Here is a 23,857-nt window from a genome sequence, read left to right on the forward strand (position 1 = left end):
CTTCTGAGGATCAAAATCAAATCTTTTTAGTCGGCAGTCTATTGATTTTTAGCCACGTCTCATCTGCCTTTTTAAGTATTTGAAGTTGAATTCAAGTTTGCTGGAATTTGTAGGGTTCCATTAATGAATTTTCCAGGCTGTAAAATGTTGTGTTTTATGCAATGCTACTGTAGTTCTGGAAGACTCTGGAGTTCATGTAAGACAGGAAATGCTCAGCATCAGGAAGATACTGAGGGAAAGTGTCTGTCAAGATTCTAGCCTGGTCTCCAGAGCCATGCTACCTTCTGCAAGCACTGCCCACCAGCACTAAGACAAGAAGAGTTTGCAACAGTTGGATTAATTCAGCAGGCCAGTCCTGGTCAAACACATCTTTCTGAATTCCACATGAACAAACATCAATGGCATCAATGTTTTCACTCTTATTGGCTATTCTGTGGTATGAGACAGTGTGAGAGAGTGCCCTATTTCTAGAACAAACTTTCTTGCATAAGTTTGCCTCTCATGAACTTCAACATGTGGAAATGTGTCAGTTCTCTTGGTATTGGTTGCTATTCCACCATACATTTCAACAAATTATACACATGTATACAATTTATATTTTTTCATCATTTTATCATATTTTGCAGTCTATGAAAGGAAAAAAGGTTATTTTGTTTTATTTATTGTATTTTTGTGTGTACATGTGCATGCTTTGCCTGCTCACTTAAGCCAGGAAATCACAGGGCAATTGCCACACAGGATATAATCATGGCAAAGGACCATTGCATTCCGAAATAATGGTGAGACATTCCCTAAGCAAGTGGTTGTCAGCCTGTGGGCCACAATCCCTTGGGCAAACCTCTGTCTCTGAAATTACTTACATTACAATTCATGTTGGTAGGAAAACTACAGTTATGAAATAGCAACAAAAACAATGTTACGGCTGGGACATCACCTCCACATGAGGAACCGTATTAAAGGGCCACAGCATCAGGGAGGTTGAGAACCACAGTTCTAAGCCTCACAGAACTTTAGGTACCCAACACATACAAGGAAATAACAGAGCTGATCATTTGAACAGAGGCTAAGAGATAAAGGCAGAGAATTCTGAAATTCTTAGAAATATGTGTTTCTACTCTGCTGCTCCTGGGTCCATGGTTGCTGGGTGACTATGGAAACAAGACCACTTCAGAATGATTGGGAGAAATATGCTCAGGATGGGGTGCTTCTGTCTGATAAACTGGGATCATGAGGTCACTTCCAAGACTTCGACTATAGTTTCTGCTTATCTCTGATGCCATGTGATGCATTATGAATTTGCCCACGCATTGTTGAAGTGGAGGAACAATTTTATTAAGTGCAATGACATTTCATAAAACACTGACAGACAGAGAGTCACACATGGGTGTAAATATGGTCATTGGCTCTCCAGGATCTCCTGGACTGGGAACTGCAGCAAACCTGCTGAGAGAGCCTGCCTACTCCTGCCCCTGACTCAGGGAAGAAGGCAAAAGGCAGACTACAGAGTGCAGAGGGCAGAGCTCCCACCCACCGGGAGTGGGAGTGCCTCAGACCCATCTGCACCCACCCTAAGACCCGTCAGTGAATTGGACCTGCTTGCTCCCACCAGAAGAGAACCTTGGACCTGTACTCATCGGGAAAGGAAGAAACCACACCTGTACCCACTGAAAGAAGGGATGGGAAGATGACAATACAAGAACAAATTCAAAGACAGAAAAACCAATATGACGCCACCAGAGTCTAGGGACTCTACACCACCAAGATCTGAACATCACAACACACATGAAACACAAGAGAATGACCTTAAAAACAACTTCATGAAGATGATAGAGACCCTAAAAGAAGAAATGAGAAAATCATTTAAATAAATGGAAAAAAAGACAAACCAAAAATTACAAGAAACAATTCAAACAGTACAAGGTTTGAAAGCTGAAATAGAGACAATAAAAAAAAAACACAGTCTGAAGGAATGATGGAATTAGAAAAGGTGAGTAAATGGTCAGGAACTACAGATGCAAGTATAATCAATAGAATACAGGAGTTAGAAGAGAGAAGATTCACTAGAAGAAATAGATTCATCAACAAAAAACTCCTAAGTCCAACAAATACCTAATACAAAATGTCCAGGAAATATGGGACACCATGAAAAGGTCAAATCTAAGAATAATAGGTATAGAAGAAGGTGAAGAAAACCACCTCTAATGGGCAGAAAACATATTCAACAAAATCATAGAAGAAAACTTTCCAAACCTAAAGAAAAACATGCCAATGAAAGTACAAGAAGCCTACAGAACACCAAATAGAGTGGACCACAAAAGGAAATCCCCTTACCACATAATAATACAATAACCAAACATACAGAATAAAGAAAGACTATTAAGAGCAGCAAAGGAAAAAGGCCAAGTAAAATACGAAGGCAAACCTATCAGAATCACAGCTTACTTCTCCATGGAAACTCTGAAAACCAAAAGGTCCTGGATAGATATTCTACCAACACTAAGAGACCATGGATGCCATCCCAGACTACTATACCCAGCTTTCAATCACTATAGACAGAGAAAACAAAGTATTCCATAACAAAACCAGATTTAAACAATACATGTCCACAAATCCAGCCCTACAGAAAGTATTGGAAGGAAAATTTCAATTTAAGGAAGGTAATTATGCTCACAAACCATAGGCAATAGATAATCCAACTTTACCAAAAGAAAAAAGAAAAAAGGGGTAAATCCACAAACAATAACACCACCACCAACAAATCAAAAACAAACAAGAATTAACACTCAATGGTCCTTAATCTCCCTCAATATTAATGGTCTTAATTTGCCTATAAAAAGACACAGGCTAACAGAATTGATATGAAGACAGAATCCATCCTTCTGCTGCATACAAGAAACACACCTCAACTTCAAAGACAGACATTACCTCAGAATAAAGGGTTGGGATAAGATTTTCCAATCAAATGGATCCAAGAAACAAGCTAGTGTACCTATCTTAGTATCGAACAAATTAGACTTCAAACTAAAATCAATTAAAACAGATAAGAAGGTCACTTCATACTCATCACAGGAAAAGTCCATCAGGATGAAGTATCATTTCTGAACATCTCTGCTCCAATACAAGGGTGTCCACATTCATTAAAGAAACATTACTAAAACTCAACTCACACATAAGACCTCACACGGACGCTCCCTGGTGGTCTAGTGGTTAGGATTTGGCGCTCTCACCGCCTCGGCCCCAGGTTCAATTCCCGGTCAGGGAAGCACTCTCTTCTTGCCGGGCGTTGGTGGCTCACGCCTTTAATCCCAGCACTCAGGAGGCAGAGGCAGGCGGATCTATGTGAGTTTGAGGCCAGCCTGGTCTACAGAGAGAGTTCCAGGACAGCCTCCAAAACAATACAGAGAAACCCTGTCTCGAAAAACCAAAAAAAAAACAAAAAAGACCTCACACGGTTATAGAGGGAGACATTAACACCCCTCTCTCACCACTAGACAGGACCACCAGACAGAAACTTAACAAAGAAACAAAGGAAATAACAGAAGTTATGACCCAATTGGGTTTAACAAACATCTGTAGAACATACCATCCAAACACAAAAGAATATACATTCTTCTCAGCACCAAATGGGACCTTCTCTAAAATCGGCCACATACTTGGCATCATAGCAAACCTCAACAGGTACAAAAAATTTTGAGTAACTCCATGTATCTTATTGGACCACCATGCTTTAAAGTTAGAATTCAATAACAACACAAATTGCAGAAACCCTACGAACTCATGGAAGTTGAACAACGCGCAATTGCACCACTCCTGGGTCACAGAAAAAATAAAAAAAAAAAGAAATTAAAGATTTCCTAGAATTCAACGAAAATGAAGACACAACATTATAGAACACTTTGAAGGCAGTACTAAGAGGAAAGTTCATAGCACTAAGTGCACTTAAGAAGAAACTGGAGAACAGTCACACTAGAGAATTAATAGCACAACTATAAGCTCTAGAACAAAACGAAGTAAACTCACCCAGGAGGAATAGACCCCAGGAAATAACCAAATTGAGGGCTGAAATCAATAAAGTTGAAACAAAGAAAATAATACAAAGAATCAATGTAACAAAGAGTTGGTTCTTGTAGAAAATCAACAAGATAAACAAACCTCTATCCAAACTAAAAGGCAGAGAGAGAACATTCAAATTAACAAAATCAGAAATGAAAAGGGGGACATAACAACAGACACTGAGGAAATCCAGAGAATCTTCAGGTCATACTTTGAAAATCTGTACTCCGCAAAATTCGAAACTTTAAAAGACATTTCTGGATAGATATCACTTACCAAAATTAAATCAAGAGCAGATAAGCAATCTAAACAGACCTATAACCCCTAATGAAATAGAAACAGTTATCAAAAGTCTCCCAACCAAATAAAGCCCAGGCCCAGATGGCTTCAGGGCAGAATTCTACCAGAAATTCAAAGAATTACTAATTCCAATACTCCTCAAAGTATTCCACGAAATAGAAGCAGGAGGTTCATTGGCAAACTCTTTTTACGGCTACAATTACCTTGGTACCCAAGCCACACAAAGACACAACTAAGAAAGAGAACTACAGACCAATCTCCCTCCTGAACATTGATACAAAAATACTCAATAAAATATTAGCAAATCGAATCCAAGAACACATCAGAAAAATCATCCACCATGATTTCATCCCAGGGTTGCAGGGATGGTTCAACATACAAAAATCTAGCAATGTAATTCACCATATAAACAAACTGCGAAAGGAAAACCACATGATCATCTCACTTGATGCAGAAAAAGTCTTTGACAAAATCCAACACCTCTTCATGATAAAGGTCATGGAGACATTAGGGATAACAGGACCATACCTGAACATAATAAAAGCAATATACAGTAAACCAACAGCTAACATCAAACTAAATGAAGAGAAACTCAATGCAATTCCTCAGGAACACTCAGGAACAAGACAAGGCTGTCCACTCTCTTCATATCTCTTCAATATTGTACTTGAAGTTCTAGCTAGAGCAATAAGAAAAGAAAAAGGAGATCAAGGGGATACAAATTGAAAAGGAAGGAGTCAAACTTTCACTATTTGCAGATGATATGATAGTTTACATAAGTGACCCAAAAAACTCTACAAGGGAAATCCTAGAGCTGATAAACACCTTCAGCAAAGTGGCAAGATACAAGGTGAACTCAAAATAATCAATAGCACTATTATATACAGACGATAAATGGTCTGAGGAAGAAATCAGAGAAACATCACCCTTTACAATAGCCCCAAACAACATAAAATAATTTGGGATAATGCTATCTAAACAAGTAAAAGACCATAACAGCAAGAACTTTGAGTCTTTAAAGAAAGAAATTAAAGAAGATACCAGAAAATGGAAAGATCTCCCATGCTCTTGGATAGGTAGGATCCACGTAGTAAAAATGGCAATCTTGCCTAAAGCAATCTACAGATTTAATGCAATCCCCATCAAAATACCAGCATAATTCTTCACAGACATTGAAAGAACAATACTCAACTTTATATGGAAAAACAAAAGACCCAGGATAGTCAAAACAACCCTGTACAATAAAGGAACTTCCAAAAGCATCATCATCCTTGACTTCAAGCTCTATTATAGAGCTTAGTCCTGAAAACAGTTTGGTATTGGCACAAAAATAGACAGGTAGACCAATGGAATCAAATTGAAAACCCACACTAACCCACACACCTACGAACATTTGATTTTTGATAAAGAAGCTAAAATTATACATTGGAAAAAACACAGTATCTTCAACAAATGGTGCTGGCATAACTGGAGGCTGGCATATAGAAGACTGCAGATAGATCCATGTCTATCACCTTGCAAAAAACTTAAGTCCAAATGGATCAAAGACCCCAACATAAATCCAGCCACACTGAACCTCTTAGAAGAGAAAGTGGGAGGCACCCTTGAACTTATTGGTACAGGAGACTGCTTTCGGAACATAACACCAGTAGCACTGACACTGAGATCGACAATTAATAAATGGGACCTCCTGAAACTGAGAAGCTTCTGTAAGACAAAGGACACAGTCAATAATACAAAAAGGCTGCCCACAGAATGGGAAAAGATATTCACTAACCCCACATCTGACAGAGGGCTGATATCCAAAAGTTACAAAGAACTCAAGAAGCAAATCTCCAAAACACCACAGGATCCAATTAAAAAGTGGGCTACAGAACTAAATAGAAAATTCTCAATAGAGGAGTTTAAAATGGCTGAGAGACACTTGAGAAAGTGTTCAACGTCCTTAGTCATTGGGGAAATGCAAATCAAAACAACTCTGAGAAACCATCTTACTCCTGTCAGAATGGCTAAAATCACAATCATCAATGACAATTTATGCTGGAGAGGATGTGGAGAGAGGGGAACACTCCTCCACTGCTGGTGGGAGTGCCAACTCGTACACCCACTTTGGAAATCAGTATGGAGATTCCTCAGGAAAATGGGAATCAATCTACCACAATACCCAGCAATTCCACTCTTAGGCATATATCCAAAAGATGCAAATTCATACAACAAGGACATCTGCTCCACTATGTTCATAGCACCATTATTTGTAATAGCCAGAACCTGGAAGCAACCTAGATGCCCCTCAACTGAAGAGTGGATAGAGAAAATGTGGTACATTTACAGCAGAAAAAAACAATGGAATCTTGAAATTTTCTAGCAAATGGGTGGCACTAGAAGAAACCACCTGAGTGAGGTAACCCAGTCACAAAAAGACAAGCATGGTATGTACTACTCATAAATGGATTTTAGGCATGAAACAGAGGAGTGCCAGCCTGCAATCTCACTGCCAGAGAGTCTGGGAAACAGGGAGGAACCTAAGAGAGATATGCATGGTACCCCAGAGAAGGGGAATGGGACAGGATCTCCTGAGTGGATTGGGAGCACAGTGGAGGGGGGTGAGGAAGCTGGGAGAAAGAGAGGGGTGAAGAGGAGGGGAGTGGAGAACATGGGGAAACAGTAAAGTTGAGTTGGGGGAAGAGTAGAGGAGAGCAGGATAAGAGATACCATAATAGAAGGAGCCATTATAGGTTTGAAGTGAAATCTGGTACTAGTGAGATATCCAGAGATCTACAAGGATAACACCAACTAGCAATCTAACCAATAGTGGAGAGACTTGATGACTTCCTTGTGTGCCATCCTAAAGCCTTCCTCCAGTGGCTGAAGGAAGCAGAGGCAGACACCCACAGCTAAACACTGAACTGAACTCCTAGAACCCAGTTGCAGAGAGGAAGGAGTGATGAGCAAAGAGGTTAAGACTTGGCAGGTGAAACCCACAGAAACAGCTGACTTGAACAAGGGGGAGCTCATGGACCCCAGACTGATAGCTGAGAGGCCAGCATGGGACTAATCCAGACCCCCTGAATGTGAGTGTTTGTGAGGAGACCTCAGCATTCATTGGAGCCTCGGGCAATAGATCAGCATTTAGCCCTGTCATCCAGATGGACTTTGGGAGCCCATTCCATGTGGAGGGATGCTTTCTCTGCCTAGACACATGGGGAAGGGCCTAGGCCCTTCCTGGGATCATATGACAGACTTTCAAGATTCCCCCATGAAGGGACTCACCCTCGTTGGAGAGCAGAGTGGGGATTCAGTGAGGGGCTGGGGGAGGGCTGAAGAGAGGCAGGAGAGGAGGGAGGAAGAGGGAGCTAGGAATGACATGTGAAACAAGCTTGTTTGTAATTTAAATTAAAAACTACGCTGGTGAAATAAAATAAAATAAAATAAAAATAGGTACCCCCTGCTGAAAGTCACCAGGAGAACACACTACTATATCTCAAACATTTAATGCCTCATTTCTTCCTTTATAACAAAATACCTCAGCTTCCATGTTAGCGACTTACTGCATGCAGTCTCCCAACAAAGAAAATCAAACTCCATTTTTCCTTTCTGTAAAGACACCACATGTTGCTCATACCATGACATAATTATCTCTGTCTTCTCTTCTTTCTTCCACCATCCTCTCCATACCTCCACACCCCCAGGGATTTTCTCAGCCTTCCCCCACCCCTGCTCCCTTACCTACAGCTGTAATACGTAATTTCTGGCTGTGTTCTTCTTTGTAGTGCCCAAGGCTCAGAACTGAAATCTTCAGCCCGGGCCACAGCAGTGTCATGTCCTCATCTTACGGCTGACTATAGATGGTTCTCCCTGCCTCTGTTTTGTACATCATTGCTACTCGATCTTTAGTTAACATTTGGTACTGAATTGCTTTGTCTCTTATAACGTAAGCACCTAAAGACTTTAGTGGGCCTTGCACGGGTGACTGGAAGGGCCTGCAGCATCACCCTACTGATTACGCAGAGAGGAGCACATGTCATAAGAGCAAGCAGGTACAACATGCATTATAATCAAGATGTTAGTAAAGTCATAAGTTCGATGCAGATGTGTTACTGTTGTGTTTTGTAAGTTCGGCTGGATGGGCAGCCTAAGGATGCATGGGGAGTCCTCATCAGGTCCCTATTGTAAGTAATCAGATGAGAGAAACCACAATCCCTCTGAGCCTCTTAAACCTAGTTTACACTGACTTCTTTTGAACTGTATCAGCACCATTCCACTCTCGCACCTAGACAAGAAGTCTAACCAATACCCTAAGGGCAAGGACAAACTTTCAAAGTGCAAATCTGATGGTGTCAGTCTGCTGGAAGGTCTTTCCGGGGCAATGACAAGCCCTGTCTGATGGCTCCCTGCCTCATCCAGCTCTTAGCCTGCTCTCCCCACATGCCCTCCTCATCCAGTCAACAAGTGTGCACTGTGCTAAGGCAACATGCGAGAATTACAGATCAGGGTACGGAGTCCTTTCTAAAGAACTCAACATTGTGAAGTGGTTATCTAAATCCCACATCTCCGGTCCATTTGTGAGTTGCTACAAAAGCTAAATATTAGCTGTCCCAGAGTTTGCAAATGCCTACACCAAGTAACTGATGAACTCCTGGTTGCCAATTCAAGAAACACTGAGCTACATCCAATTACCTTAACCTCTTTGTGAAGTACATACTCAGCAAGTTTCAAAATCCTTCCCTCTTTCCACAGCCAGTGACTTGCCAGCCTTTTGTCTGTTCTCTCTCCCTCTCCCTCTCTCCGTCTCCCTCTGGTGACTTAGATACTACCTGTGCTGGGGCCTCAACACTAGCATCCAGAATCCTAAGTCCGTCACACAGGGGAATTCATAGTCCCTAAAAGGTACTAAATCCTGGCGATCGTATATGAAACTTGCTTCTCCCTCAGAAAGCCTAGCAATCCCGTCTTCTGAATAACTTCATCGGATCCAGTTAATTTTTATACAAGTACCTCTCTAACTGGAGAGACATGGATGGATGGATGGATGGATGGATGGATGAACAGATGGATGGATGGATGTGTTTGTATCAGACAGTAAACTAAGATATATGTGTGTGTGTATGTATGTGTGTATGTGTGTATATATATGTACATATATACATATATATATATATATATATATATCAGTAGGTGAGATGAGTCAGAAAACTGTTTCCCTGTGCACATCACCTGGCTTTCTCAGTAGCAGGAATCACCCAGCTCCACTAAGCAGCAGAGGGAAGACCATGAGGCTGAGCAGAGCTTGGATTCTGTTGTGTACCCTTCTCAGAAGGGACAGCTTAAGGAGCGACAAGTCGATGTCCCTGTGTGTGCAGAGAAGCGGTGCTCTAGAGCATAAGTGACCCTCCATCACTCCCTTCTCGGGAGCTGCCAAGTCTTCCTCCCACCTGCACTAAATGACAGTAATTTCCTGCTCCTCATTTTGATTAATAAGTCAAACGAATTCATCAAATATTGATTAAGCACCTGTTCTGTATAAGACATTGTGTAGCTATGAAGGCCAACAAGAGGATCAAACATAATTTTCCCTCCAGGGCTCAGATGATGAAGAGACACATTTGTAAAAACGTAATGTGACCAAAAGAAAATGTCATAAAAGATGCACCAAGTTTTCTGGAAACAGAGGAATTGTATCCTCTTGGAGAAATGACAAGTGACGGTCAGAAGAGTCTCTGAGAAGGGATGTGAATAGCTTCTTTGAATAAATACTAAAATATTTACAGAGTAGAAAACATTCCTACTCAATAAATGAGAAACTGTTTTCCTCGTGGTTAAACTGCTCCCAAGACATAAAACTGATACAGAGCAGAACAAGTGTGGCAAGACACGAATATGAGCAAGAAGGAAGGACAACGCCTTCCGTAAGGACAACAGACGGACTGGGGTGAGGTCGAGACAAATGGTTGGGTCTGTGCAGGGCTACAGACTAGGAGAGACTGCAGGAACTGTGAGTGTTCTAGAGGGTTCTACAGCTGGACTCTCAGCGGAGACTAGAGACTCAAGTGTCCTAGTTAGGGTTACAGGCACTGTGAGGAAACACCATGGCCAGAAACAAGGTGGGAAGGAAGTTAAGACAGGAACCCAAACAGGGCCGGAACCCAAACAGGGCTGGAACCCGGAGGCAGGAGCTGATGCAGAAGCCACGGAGGGGGAGCTGCTTCCTGTCTCGCTTCCCCTGGCTTGTCCAACTTGCTTTCTTAAAGCACGCAGGCCAACCAGCCCAGGAATGTCTGTCTCCCATCAGCCACTAATTTAAGGAAAATGCTCTGCAGGCTTGCCCATCATCTGGACTCATGACGGCATTTTCTCAGTAGATGCTCCCCTCTCTCCACAACCCTAGCTTGTGTCAAGTAGACATAGAACTAGCCAGCACATCAACCAAGGCAAGCGGTGTGAATATAATGCCAGTCACTGGGCTCCTTCACGGTTCTAGCGGGTTACCTGGGGCAGGCAGTGAGTTGCCCTGCAAGGAGAAAATGCTGAAACTTCTGATTTCCCCCGGCTTGTACAGTGGGATTCAGTCATCCGCACTGTCCTGGGATGACAGCATCCCTCTGCTGGCTGCAACCACAGCACGGAAGCCAAGCCTTCATAAAGCCAAGTGAGGCCTTTCTGTTATAGGGACCGGCAGGGGAAATGTGCCACACCATGGTGACTGTTCTCCTACACTGTCGGGAAAGCGACCGGGGGACAAGTCGGAAAGAAGGCGGGATCACAGAAGACCCGAAAGCTAATGTGAGAGCCGAATCCCGTCCATGAGCCCCGGGGAAGGCTGACAGCTGTTTGCTGAGGTCTCACAAATGCCACTGGACTGCATAGATATCCTGGGGCCACCTACTCCCCACACCCCAACCCATCCCTGTAGTTGGCAACAAACATGGAAAGGGTCAACTTCCTGGAAGTTTTTAGTTTGGAAACCAGAGTACTGCTTTGGTCCCTCCTCTTGTTAGGAGCTGCACAGCCATATTCCTGCCGCGTAAGGACGGATGATCCGTAGTAGGAAATCCACACAGAGGGAAGGAGTTTAGCCCCATGGGCTGGGTTCTGGACTCAGTCAGAAGGAGAAGTAGAGAGGAGTGCCAGCATTCGCCTCTCTGGGGGACCTGAACTGCACATCCAAGATGACCAGATAGATGATGCCTCGGGCTCCTGTGTGCATGACTCCCCTTGTGATGCAGACCACACCTCAGACGGTGAGGCAAAGTAAACGCACCTTCCTTAAGCAGATTTTTGTCAGGTATTATGTCACAAGAAGAAGAAAAGTAACTGAGTGCCCTCGTTAAGGTTGCAATCGCAGTGATGAGACACCACGACCAAAGCAAGCTGGGGTGTGGCGGGGCGAAGGGTGCATTCGGTGTAGTCTTCCATATCACCCAACTGCTCATCACTCAAGGAAGTCAGGACAGGAGCTCAAGCAGGGCAGGAACCTGGCTGCAGGAGCTGATGCAGAGGCCATGGAGAGGAGCTGCTTACTGGGCTTGCTCACACGGTTTGCTCAGCCTGCTTTTGCCTAGCTCCCAGGACCACCAGCCCAGGGATGGCACCACCCACAATGGGCTGGGCCCTCCCCCATTGACCACTGATTGAGAAATGACCTACAGCTGGATCTTATGGACACGTTTTCTCTGTCAAGGCTCACTCCTCTTAGATGGGCTCTAGCTTATGTCTAACCAGCATACCGAAACATCTGTGAAATATTTGCAAGTACTGTCAGCCTAACGTGGTTCCCAAAAGCCAGCAGAGAAGAGATGAAATGTGCACATGCTAGCATCTGTATAGAAGAATGCAAAACATCTCAGAGAAGCCGAGTCATTTGCTAAATGTCACACATGTAATAAATGGTATGGACAGAACTAAGCCATTTCAGAACTGTAAATTCATTTCTCTGCAGTATAATCGTGACAAATTGTGACACTATGTTTGCTTTTCCCATTTATTTGTCCCCAAAACAACATTTTAGAGCTTTGTCAGACTTTTATTTTTCTTATTACCATTACAACAACAAGACATTTATACAGATGAATTAAATGCTAAATTTTTAATGACCTGCAGCTTTTTTGCACCAGTGGACTTCCAGAAGGGAAAGGGAAAGAGCTTTGTTCAAACTAAAGCTCTTGACTGCATGGACACAGACCCACACAGGTCCACCGGATACACAGCACCTGCAGAAACTCATTGATTACTCTCCTGTGTGAGCCTCACCGGGTTATTTCTAGTTCCTTTACACTTTTAGTTGATCAAAACCTTTTTTTTTTCAAAATGAGAAAGCTTTATTTTTTTTAAAGCCCAGAGTGAAATGTGTTCCAGGCCTGGTGAGAATGGACTATTAACCTCTCCGTTTTATTGACCCACCTCAGCTTCAGCTCATTAAACACAGGCATCTCCATGATCAAAAGAAAAACGAACCAAACACCGTAACTTGGTCTAACCCTGACTGGATAACAGAGTTACTCAAAAAGCAAATAAATCTGATCCAGTAATTTAATATTGACAGTCTTCCACTTAAAGAATCTGTGCGCGGTGAGCAGGACGTCCCAGTGTAATCTTTTCTCATTCATTTCATTTGATCAATGCAGGTATGTATGCTTGCTGTGTCTTCACGTCAGCTCCCCTCTCGGATTTCCTCCTTCCCTAATGTGTAGGAAAAGCAAGTGCTGAAAAATTCGAGCTCTCAGCTGCAGCAATGAATAGGGAAGCCTACACAGGGCTAAGAAAACTGAGAGAAATTTTACAACAACGTCAAAGGAAAGAAAAAGTAATTCAAGCTCCTTCTCCTAACGAGTAATATAAATCTGGTCATGTACTGATGAATGCTTAACTAACTTTTAGATCATGACTATTTCTAAACATACTTAAGTGAAGAGCTAGGCCATATGAAAATATACACGTGGGTTTCCTTAGCACTGGCACAACTCTTCTGTTCAGAGAAATCCTCCATGCTTCCCAAAAGATGTCTTAAACGAATCATGGCTCATACTTCATACAGGCAGAAATAATTCTCCAAATTTAATACATGAATGGAGAAAACTGTGGTAAAGACAAACAATAGAACATGGTCTGTCTTAAAAAAAATAAGATCCTGTCATTTGCAGCCATATGGATAAATGTTGAAGACATCATCCTGAGTAAAAACAGTGAAGTGCAAATAGACAAAGACCACATGATCTAAAAGGTTGTTTGAAATAGCAGAGAGTAAAGGGGCAGTTATCTGGACTCAGCTAATTCAAGATGGATATACTGATCAAGGGATACAGAACTGTAGTTAGAAAGAATTAAGTCCAAGCGATCTGTTGTACAAGGGACTAATAAATACAGTGATGGCACACTGAATCTTCAGAAATGATGAGATTGGGTGCTAAGTGTTTTTGCCAGCAAGATTGATCCACTGTGAGATTACATGTATATTATTTAGCTAGAATTAGCTACTTCAAAGCATACATACATTATATACATACACTAGCTATGTCTTCAATAGTAGTGAAAATTATGTTGTAAATAATAAATACAAACAATGTTATGTCACTAATTCAAAATAAGTGCATTTGAGAAAAGACTAAGGAAGCATTTTTTTTTTGGCTTTTACGAGACAGGGTTTTCTCTGTATTGTTTTAGAGGCTATCGGTCCATCCCGGCCTCGTACTCACAGACATCCGCCTGCCTCTGCCTCCCGAGTGCTGGGATTAAAGGCGCCACCACTGCCCAGCCTAAGGAAGCATTTTTAAAGTTGCCTTTATTGGAAACATGTTCCAGACTCTGATCCTTGCCTGTTACAACACAGCACGGCTTGTGACTTACTAGTAATTACTTTTCCGTCCCCTCAGTCTAAAGTCACTGGACTTGGTTCACCTGCGGTTCTAAACCCCATGTTGGTGTCTGCTTTGGCTACTTTTCTCACTGCTGTGACAAAGTGGCTGACGAGTGAGATTTAAGGAAGAAACCTTTTATCTGGTTTGTCTGGACTCATAGTCTGAGGGACAGTTCACCACAGCAGGGAAGGCATCATGGCACGGAAGTCATGGTCACGGGTTTGTGGTAGCATGGCGTCTACAACTAGAAAGCAGAGAGATGAGTGCTGGCGCCTCACCTGCCTTCTCTTCCTTCTAGAAAGCAGAGAGATGAGTGCTGGCGCCTCACCTGCCTTCTCTTCCTTCTAGAAAGCAGAGAGATGAGTGCTGGCGCCTCACCTGCCTTCTCTTCCTTCTAGAAAGCAGAGAGATGAGTGCTGGCGCCTCACCTGCCTTCTCTTCCTTCTAGAAAGAAGAGAGATGAGTGCTGGCGCCTCACCTGCCTTCTCTTCCTTCTAGAAAGCAGAGAGATGAGTGCTGGCGCCTCACCTGCCTTCTCTTCCTTCTAGAAAGCAGAGAGATGAGTGCTGGCGCCTCACCTGCCTTCTCTTCCTTCTAGAAAGCAGAGAGATGAGTGCTGGCGCCTCACCTGCCTTCTCTTCCTTCTAGAAAGCAGAGAGATGAGTGCTGGCGCCTCACCTGCCTTCTCTTCCTTCTAGAAAGAAGAGAGATGAGTGCTGGCGCCTCACCTGCCTTCTCTTCCTTCTAGAAAGCAGAGAGATGAGTGCTGGCGCCTCACCTGCCTTCTCTTCGTTCTAGAAAGCAGAGAGATGAGTGCTGGCGCCTCACCTGCCTTCTCTTCCTTCTAGAAAGCAGAGAGATGAGTGCTGGCGCCTCACCTGCCTTCTCTTCCTTCTAGAAAGCAGAGAGATGAGTGCTGGCACCTCACCTGCCTTCTCTTCCTTCTAGAAAGCAGAGAGATGAGTGCTGGCGCCTCACCTGCCTTCTCTTCCTTCTAGAAAGAAGAGAGATGAGTGCTGGCACCTCACCTGCCTTCTCTTCCTTCTAGAAAGCAGAGAGATGAGTGCTGGCGCCTCACCTGCCTTCTCTTCCTTCTAGAAAGAAGAGAGATGAGTGCTGGCACCTCACCTGCCTTCTCTTCCTTCTAGAAAGAAGAGAGATGAGTGCTGGCGCCTCACCTGCCTTCTCTTCCTTCTAGAAAGCAGAGAGATGAGTGCTGGCGCCTCACCTGCCTTCTCTTCCTTCTAGAAAGCAGAGAGATGAGTGCTGGCGCCTCACCTGCCTTCTCTTCGTTCTAGAAAGCAGAGAGATGAGTGCTGGCACCTCACCTGCCTTCTCTTCCTTCTAGAAAGAAGAGAGATGAGTGCTGGCACCTCACCTGCCTTCTCTTCGTTCTAGAAAGCAGAGAGATGAGTGCTGGCGCCTCACCTGCCTTCTCTTCGTTCTAGAAAGCAGAGAGATGAGTGCTGGCACCTCACCTGCCTTCTCTTCGTTCTAGAAAGCAGAGAGATGAGTGCTGGCACCTCACCTGCCTTCTCTTCGTTCTAGAAAGCAGAGAGATGAGTGCTGGCGCCTCACCTGCCTTCTCTTCGATCCATTCGGGACCTAATCCTGAACCATGCCACTCACTCTGAGGTAGGTCTTCATACCCAACCGGATCCAGACATGGTCACAGATTCTTCTCCATGGTGATGCCAGACCCTGTCAAGCTGACGTTCAGTGTTACCATCACAGTGTCCTTCAACAAACACAGCTTCTCCACCTAGGAGTTATCCCACAGATGAGTAATGTGGCTCTGACAGTTACTCTCAGCGTCAAATTCACAAGGATGGAAGAAGACGGGGCATTCACATCACAGTTCATTACTAGGGATTTATTCACCGAGGAAATTCCATTTTGCAAAAAAGAATTAAAATTGATCCAAACAAAACATAAAGCAACTGACACGGAGTGGATGGATATTGCTACTGACCCATTCTTTCTCCACTCTCTTTACAAGTCAGTAAAACTCTGAAAACAGATACACTCGCCTCCTAATGGCAGTGACGGGGCAAACTAACCCTAAATGTCAAGTACTTTTCCTTTCCCTGCAGAACGATGGAGAAAACTCTCCCAAACATTTGTCTGGCCATCCACTTGCTCCATTTCAAAATGGTTAGATAAAATCAGTTTAAAAATCCTTTGAATTTAAAATTTTTGAGGCAGGGGGTCACTTTGTGGGGTGTGGTTAATCTCTGACCAAAAGAAAAAAATTAATGACTACATTCTTCATCCTTCCAGGATTAATCAACAGAAATTATAACTAAGTAAAATAAACATCCTGTTAGGTAATTATTATTAAAAAAGAAAATTCTATTTATCAAAATCTATGAATGAATGTAAACCTGAGGGGGAAAATCAATTACAGATTCTTCTCTGGAGGAGTGTATTAGTAATGCTATATATACTATACTATGCTATACTATACTATACACTACATTATACCATACCACACCACACCATAATAACCAGGTACTGATCCTAAGTGCTGAGTTGGGACGTTGGGGGTGATATTGTGAAGATACAAACCTAAGCCGAAAGCAGCACAAAATGTATTTTAACTGCGTGTAGGTGGGACAGCTTGCCTCACTGAGGATGTCCTTCTTGGGACAGTGTGCAGGGCCACCACAGAGCTGCAGATGGGGAGCTAGAAGGATGCTCAGCTGTCGGTAGTAGCATTTGTTGCTCTTCTAGAGAAGATGGGTTCAGTTCTGTGCCCTCTTATGGTCTCTTCAGGCATCGGTACAAACACAAACACCCATATAAATAAATAAATAAATATTTTAAAAGTAACAATTGCAGCAGGAACCCTCTTATGTCTAGACGACAACAGCCAGATAGGAAGTTTTGAGTTTTCAAAAGACTGTACTATGTACACAGGCCCAGGGATTTCTTTCTGTTTTGTTTTCATGTTTTTCTAAGATGTATTTGTTTCATGCATACAGATGTTTTGTCTACATGTACATCTGTAAACCTGAAGAAGGCATCATATCCTACGTAACTACAGCTACAGGCAGCTGTGAGCTGCCACGTGGGTGCTGAGAATTGAACCTGGGAACTTTGCAGGAGCAGCCAGTGCTCTTAGCCATTGAGCCTTCTCTCGGGTCCCTGTAGCCTAGGGAAAGTCTGCAGCATGCAGAAGCTAGGGAAGATTGTGAGGTATGCAAAGCATCACGTTGGAAATGCCTAAGAATCTGTTTCTCTGAGCTATATTTAAAGCAGCTACGGGTGTAAAACCTTGTTAGGCCCTGCCGGGCTTTGCTGTGGTGCTCCTACTCTTCTGTGAAGAAGAAAGCAAGATGAGAGCCCATCTTGGAGCCAGTAACACTACAAACATTCAAAAGCCCCAGCATACAGACAGCAAGGTCTACATAGTTCTATAGCTTAAAAATCAGAGAGGTCCAAATGATGGACCGAGGTGCTTCCTTCAGCTGAACCAAATAAAATAGCATCGGAACTCTTATTTTGTGCCAAATCCTTGTTATATGCACCAGATTTTCAGAAAACAAGGTCCAAACCAGGCTCAATCAGCTCCGTGACTTTCAGAACCCTGAGCGAGAAGCCAACCCAAGGCCAGTGTGCAAGTTTCAATACGGTGCCAAGTGCACATTCAAATAGGCATGACATCTTTGAGTGTGGACTCCTGTGTTATGATGGAGTCTGGCCACACGCCTGTGGCCCGGGCCCCAGTAGATATGGTCTCTGTTTTTATCATACATACAGTCCCATGGTGAAAAGCCCTAGAGGTGGGAGAAAGGGAGTGTGCAATGGATGCCAGGTGACAGAAGAGAGGAAGTGTGTAGTCAGTGTTGGGTAACAGAAGAAAAGGCATCCTAGGATAATAATTGGTATAATCCAGTTTAGTGAATGTTGAATTAAGCTGAAACTTGAAGAGTGCAAATAAGTGAACCATTCAGTCAACCTTTCTTTTTTTTGCCTCCCCTCACCTGTGAGTGTGTGTGTGTGTGTGTTATTCCCCACTCAAGCAAATTGCTATTGTGATTTAGCTGTCTAGATCCATAACACTATTCCCAGATAATCTAGTTAAAAATCTAGATAATCTGTATTATACATACATACATCATGGGGCAACAAAACTCTCATTCCAGGCAATCTTAATTGGCTCCAAATAAGCGAATATAACACAAGTTGTGAGTGTAAAATGTTCCTCTTAAGCTTCAAGTTGGAACCGTCCTGGAGCCATTATGCAAACAGAAGCCCATGACACCAGGTGAAGAGAGTCACTGCACTCATGAGAGGGAGGGAAGATGGAGCACACATGCTTACAGTTGGCCCTACATGTTTACCTCACCTATACACACATGGCTCTGTAGCTAGCAGGAGACCAACTCTGCTATTTCTTAGTTGCATAGTAGTTCACAAGATACATTATTAGCTGGAAGGTGGTGGCACACGCCTTTAATCCCAACACTCGGGAGACAGAGGCAGGCGGATCTCTGTGAGTTCGAGGCCGGGCTGGACCGACAGCCTCCAAAACAATACAGAGAAACCCTGTCTCGTAAAACCAAAAAAAAAAATACATTATTAACCACCATTAATAAAGAATGTCATTTCAGATAGAAATACATTTTCTAATTTTAAAACCAATTATTTGAGTGAAAAGTTCAATTATTATTTTTTTAAAGTCTCTTGATATGTAGAGATAAGACACACTGATGTTTCACCCTTAAAAGTCAAGCAAAATTAAATCAAGGTATTAAGTAGGAGTCAAGAGTTTATAAGCCGGGAAAGAGAGGTTCAAAAATGACAACTGGGAGACAAGGTGACTCCGTGGGTAAAAGTGCTTGCCCTGCAAGCCTGACCACTGACTTTGAGCCCTGGAACCCCAAGATGGAAGGAAAGAGCCCACTCCCGAAAGCTGTACTCTTAGTTCTGTAAGTGCAACCCTGGCATGTATGTCCAGCACAGCCGAGCACACACACACACACACACACACACACACACACACACACACACACGTATGTCCAGCACAGCCGAGCATACACAGGCACACGCACACATGTATGCATGTTTTAAAAGACGACGACCTATTAACTTCATATGGAGAGCCGTAAGTAGAAGCTTCAACTTTCACAGCCCAGCCTTGTGTAACTCTGAGCCCAGGTTTACTAGGTTGACTGCTGTTCCTGAGGGCTGCAAAGAGACAGACTGACCTTTCATGGTGGGGTTGAATGAAAGCATTTAAAGCAACGCCAAAGCCAAAACCACTGCACAGAGTTCTACTTAAAATTACCAAATAGCATTAGAATTTCTGTTTTTGCCACTTCAAATTGATTACATATATATATATATACATATGCAGATAGATAGATAGATAGATAGATAGATAGATAGATAGATAGATAGATAGAACCACCCAGGTGAAAATGATTACTGTACTTTGGGCGCTAAACACCCCACAAAGGTCTTATATGAAAACCTGGGTGTCAGGAGTGGCAGTCTTGGGAGGGCAGTGGAAGATTTCAGGGGTAAATTCTGGGGGCAGTGTTTGGATCACTGGGGTTACAGCTTGAAAGGGGGCTCCTGGACTCTGGCCTCTTCACCTTCAAGTGTATGGTCTCTCGTGCCTACCCACAATCACCTAGGCTGCCAAGTCAACTGAACTACAGAAGCCCACCCGGGAGTCCCCCTATACCACAAACCCAAACAAGTCTCTTCCTTTTGTGACTTCAGTACAGTACGGTAATTCCTTTGTACTCATGAAAAGTTGACTAAGACTTCTCTTCAACAAACTTTGCTACAAAGTGTGTACTTGAGATAGATAAGCACCCATGAAAATTAGTTATGTACTAATTGTCTGATGGCTGGTTTTAAACGAATCCATTAACTATCCTCTAAAAGAAGGAATATGTGTGTGAATAAATCATAATCTTCCCTCCCCAACGAGCAAAATAAAAGAGCTTTTAAAGCTGCCCCCACTAACAATTCTTCCCTGAATAAAACAAACAGGGGCAAAGGGCACCTTGGCTACCCACTTAAGAAGTAAAATCGGAACGCAGGAAATCTGTAATTCTAATCACATTTGTGCCTTCTCTCCTCTTTTACATTTCTCATTCAAACATTCTCAGGAGCTCAATAGGCTTAGAGGAATTGGAGCAGTGCAGAGAACAAAGGTGAGGAAATCCGAGAAAGAGCTTAAATTGCTGTCCACACCATTTTAATAATCTCAGACCAGCTAAGATTCTCAAGAGCTATGAAAGTCACAAGTGTAGGAAGGAACTGTAAAAGTTTTTCTGTCTCCTTTATATTAGAGAAATAGCATTTTGTTAGATACCACTGTGGACAAGAAATGCAATAAATAAATAAATAAATGCACTAAAAAACAAATACCAAATTAAATGTATTAGTCTTAGCCAATGAAAGGCTATGTATTAAGTAAGTATATGAATTTTTAAAAAATGGCACAATTTGTATCCCATATGAAAATGACTACTTATATATTAAGTATACACTGTCTGGAGATCAGGGTGATTCTAGAAAACAATGTAACCATCTACTGATTTTATCATCTTAGCTATTACATAGTAATAAAAATATGACTATAATATAAATATAATACATATAATATAAATATAATACATATAAATATAATAAATATAAGAGTAAAATATTAAGCATATGCTATATGCAACTTATGCAAATTGGGATTGGAATATTTTTAGCAGGGAAAAAGAGATAAATCAATGCCAAAACACTTTAGTGTTTCACTAAATTATTCAAATTAATGAATGACACAAGAAAATTTCAGTATTGTACCAAGTTTGTATATGACTGATTTGACTGGGTCAGTCAAAATCAAGATAATGCTTGCACATGACTTTTTGTTAATGAAAGTATCAAGGAACTTGGCACGTCTCCAGGTGCACCACTGATCTCTAAGAGCACAGCTGGCCCGGTTGTGTTAGTAGGAGCTGCTCTGTTCTCCATTACCTTAGGCCACAGATAAGGTGCTTGCAACTGGAAGACAACCCAGGATGTTGCTTTAAAAAGAAGGTGCATGGCCCCCACCCCAGCACCTATGTATCAGATGCAAACAATGACAACCATTTGCTTTTCTGTAGGGCAGAGAGAGCTTCAGTAGTCCCTTATACCGTGGTAAAAGGCTAGCTCTGTGATCAATGCTCTTAGAAAGGGGTGGTATATACAAGTTCTAGAAATGAGACTCAGCACCTTTCTAAAGTGTGTGGTCGGCGGCAGGCACCAGAAACACTGAGCTGTGAGAAGGTTTTGGAATCAAAGCCTTACCGAACAGACATCAACATACAGCCAAAGCTACTGCATTCGGGGGACAAAAATTTCATAAAGTGACTGTTTCACAGCTCAACAACCCCTGCACACAAACCCCAGTTAGTTTTATAAGCAGCTAATTGAGATGCATTTCTTAATGAAGGAGTACACTAAAATAAGTAAGTAAATGCATATGAAGGGCTTGTTGTTGTTTCGTTTGTTTGTTGAGGAGACAAGAATTGCCCTAAGCTGCAAATATCTACTAGATGTGTCAAGTAGTTTGGAAAGAGTGGGTACTGAATAGGTGTTCAAACAAATATTGGTACATTTAAGAGAGGTCGTGTAAGCGCTGGTTGATGGACTCTGTGTTCCCAGAAGCCCGGGAAGGATGGTAAGAATTGAGTTTACTGGCAGAAAAGCTATCAAGCAAATATGCTACCACTGGGGAGTGCTAAAGGCAAGACTCCTTCACACTGGGAAAAAAAAAAAAGGATGCATTTTGTACTCACCCATCTTTTGCAAATTCTTTGTTCACCCAAACCACCTCCTCGAATCCATCCCTTCTGTTGGCTTCAGCAACAGCTAGCGTTACTCCACTCACTTAGCTCCAGACACTCGCTACTGCGTTGGCTCACTGACACCTTCTCTTCCAGATAGAATGTGTACTTGCTCTCCCGCCGCCAGCAGCTGAGAATCTGAGTACTAGGCTACCCACGGGATGGACGCGGGTGAACGGGAGCTTCTAGGAAGTCATGGTCTCCACCTGCCACATTCGCTGTGTCCGGCATATATCGTCTATGCTCAGAGCCCCCCAAACGCAGGGTTTGAACTGTTGCCCTAACGCTTTTTAGTCATGAAAATATTTATTTTGTGGGTCTGGGAGACACACTGAGCAGCTCGGGTTTCTGTAGGAGAGCCTGGAGCCAGGATGCAGAGGGGCGACTAAAGGTCATGTCTAAGTGCAAACTGGGTCCAGTGCTCATTGCAAAAAGCATCGGCTGCATCTGTCCAGCAAAGGAATATGAGAGGGTTTATGGTTTTACCATCAAACTTGTGGCAACTAACACAATTCCTTTGAGCCTGTGAGGAAACAGCAAAGCCAGGACCCCTGGTGACTTTCCCTCTTGCCAGCACGGTGAACAAACCGCGCCTTTCCTAGTCCTTCGCCCACGTCACTAGAGACAGAGAGCACCCGGCGGAAAGAGACGCTCCATAGCTCCGAGGAAGCCCAGCCATGGTTAAAGGAGCCCGTTTGAAGCCGCTCTACTCCCAGGAGCACAGCAAGCGTGCCCAGAGACCTCACCTCGATTCACCTAGTGGGGCTGGAAGACCCGAAAGGTCATCTCCCCCACCACCACCACCACCACCTCTGGATGCCTGGTGGAGCGTGCTCGCAAGCCCAGAGGTCCCCGGTCGGGTCGGCCGGAACCCGCACACTGCCCGGCCAACCAGCGGCTCTTACCTGCCCGCGGTGTGTACGGCAGCCCCTTGACAGCTCCCCCAAGCCGCCACTGGAAAAGTTTCCGAACTTCTTCGCAGCTCTCCACACCCTCGCTCCGGGTAGACCCAAGGAGAGCCAGGAGCAGGAGACAGCGCCAGCTCAGACGCCAGGTGCGGGCGTCCATCCTCGGTGTTCGGGTCGCGCCTTCCCCGCCCTGGTCCCCACTCTCGCGCGCGCCCTGCGCCGCCGGCGCCGGGGTAGGATGCGTGGCGGAGGCTGGCGGGGATGCGATGCTCAGGCGGCCGCAGGAAGACCGCGGATCGCCCGCGGTCTCACCTGCAAGAGCTCGGCTTTTTCCTTCGGAGCCCCGAGGCTGAGACGCGGGACCTGCCGGGCCCAGCATCGCCCGGGTTCCTCCCGGACCGGGGCGAGTTGGCGCTGCGAGAGCCGAACACGAGCTCCAGAGAAGCGGGGAATCTGCGAGCATCCGGCACCGGCCACCAGCGCTGCAGCCGCTCCGCTCGTTCGCTCGCACGCTCGCAGCCGCAAACCTCGGCTGTGCCCGCCCGCCGAGCTCCGCCGAAAGCCGGGCTGGCCTGCCCCCGAGAGCAGGCCACGCCCCTAGCCACACCCCCGGCGAGCCGCCTGCTCCGCCCCAGCCCGGATCCTGCCGAGCCCAGCAACAGTCCGGCTGCGCGATCTCAGAGAAGAACCAAATTCGTGGAAGGAAGCCCAGTCTTCTTCCTCCCGCTTCATTTAGGAAATCGTTGACCTGCTGAAACGAAAGTATGTCTAAAGAGGATCGGAGGAAGGAGATGAGAACCATGGGTTGGAAACGTTTCTCTACAAACCAAGGTCCTCTATGCAGGGGAATTTGTATTCAAATTTCACGAAAGAGACCTAGGCACAACCGGAAAGGGTTTTG

General features: G+C 43.9%; 1 protein-coding gene and 1 non-coding gene across 11 annotated transcripts in view; one reads left to right on the forward strand and one right to left on the reverse strand.

Annotated features, from left to right (window-relative positions):
* Gpc5 (glypican 5) overlaps positions 1-23,496 on the reverse strand; it is a 1,283,302-nt gene extending 1,259,806 nt beyond the window's left edge. For 6 of the 10 annotated variants that reach the window (XM_040747101.1, XM_040747188.1, XM_040747142.1 and 3 more), the window contains exon 1: positions 22,954-23,496. In XM_040747101.1, coding sequence (XP_040603035.1) covers positions 22,954-23,419 — 466 coding nt within the window. In that variant the 5' untranslated portion in view covers positions 23,420-23,496. The remainder of the gene's footprint in view (positions 1-22,953) is intronic. The other 4 variants (XM_005079439.4, XM_040747023.1, XM_040746922.1 and 1 more) reach the window with 1 other exon arrangement.
* Trnae-cuc lies at positions 3,190-3,262 on the forward strand. Its single transcript has one exon. It is a non-coding gene; the product is annotated as a tRNA-Glu (tRNA).
* Positions 23,497-23,857: the final 361 nt, after the last annotated feature.

This window comes from Mesocricetus auratus, unplaced genomic scaffold (assembly GCF_017639785.1).
Source record: "Mesocricetus auratus isolate SY011 unplaced genomic scaffold, BCM_Maur_2.0 Super-Scaffold_2245, whole genome shotgun sequence".
Taxonomy (NCBI): Eukaryota; Metazoa; Chordata; class Mammalia; order Rodentia; family Cricetidae; genus Mesocricetus; species Mesocricetus auratus.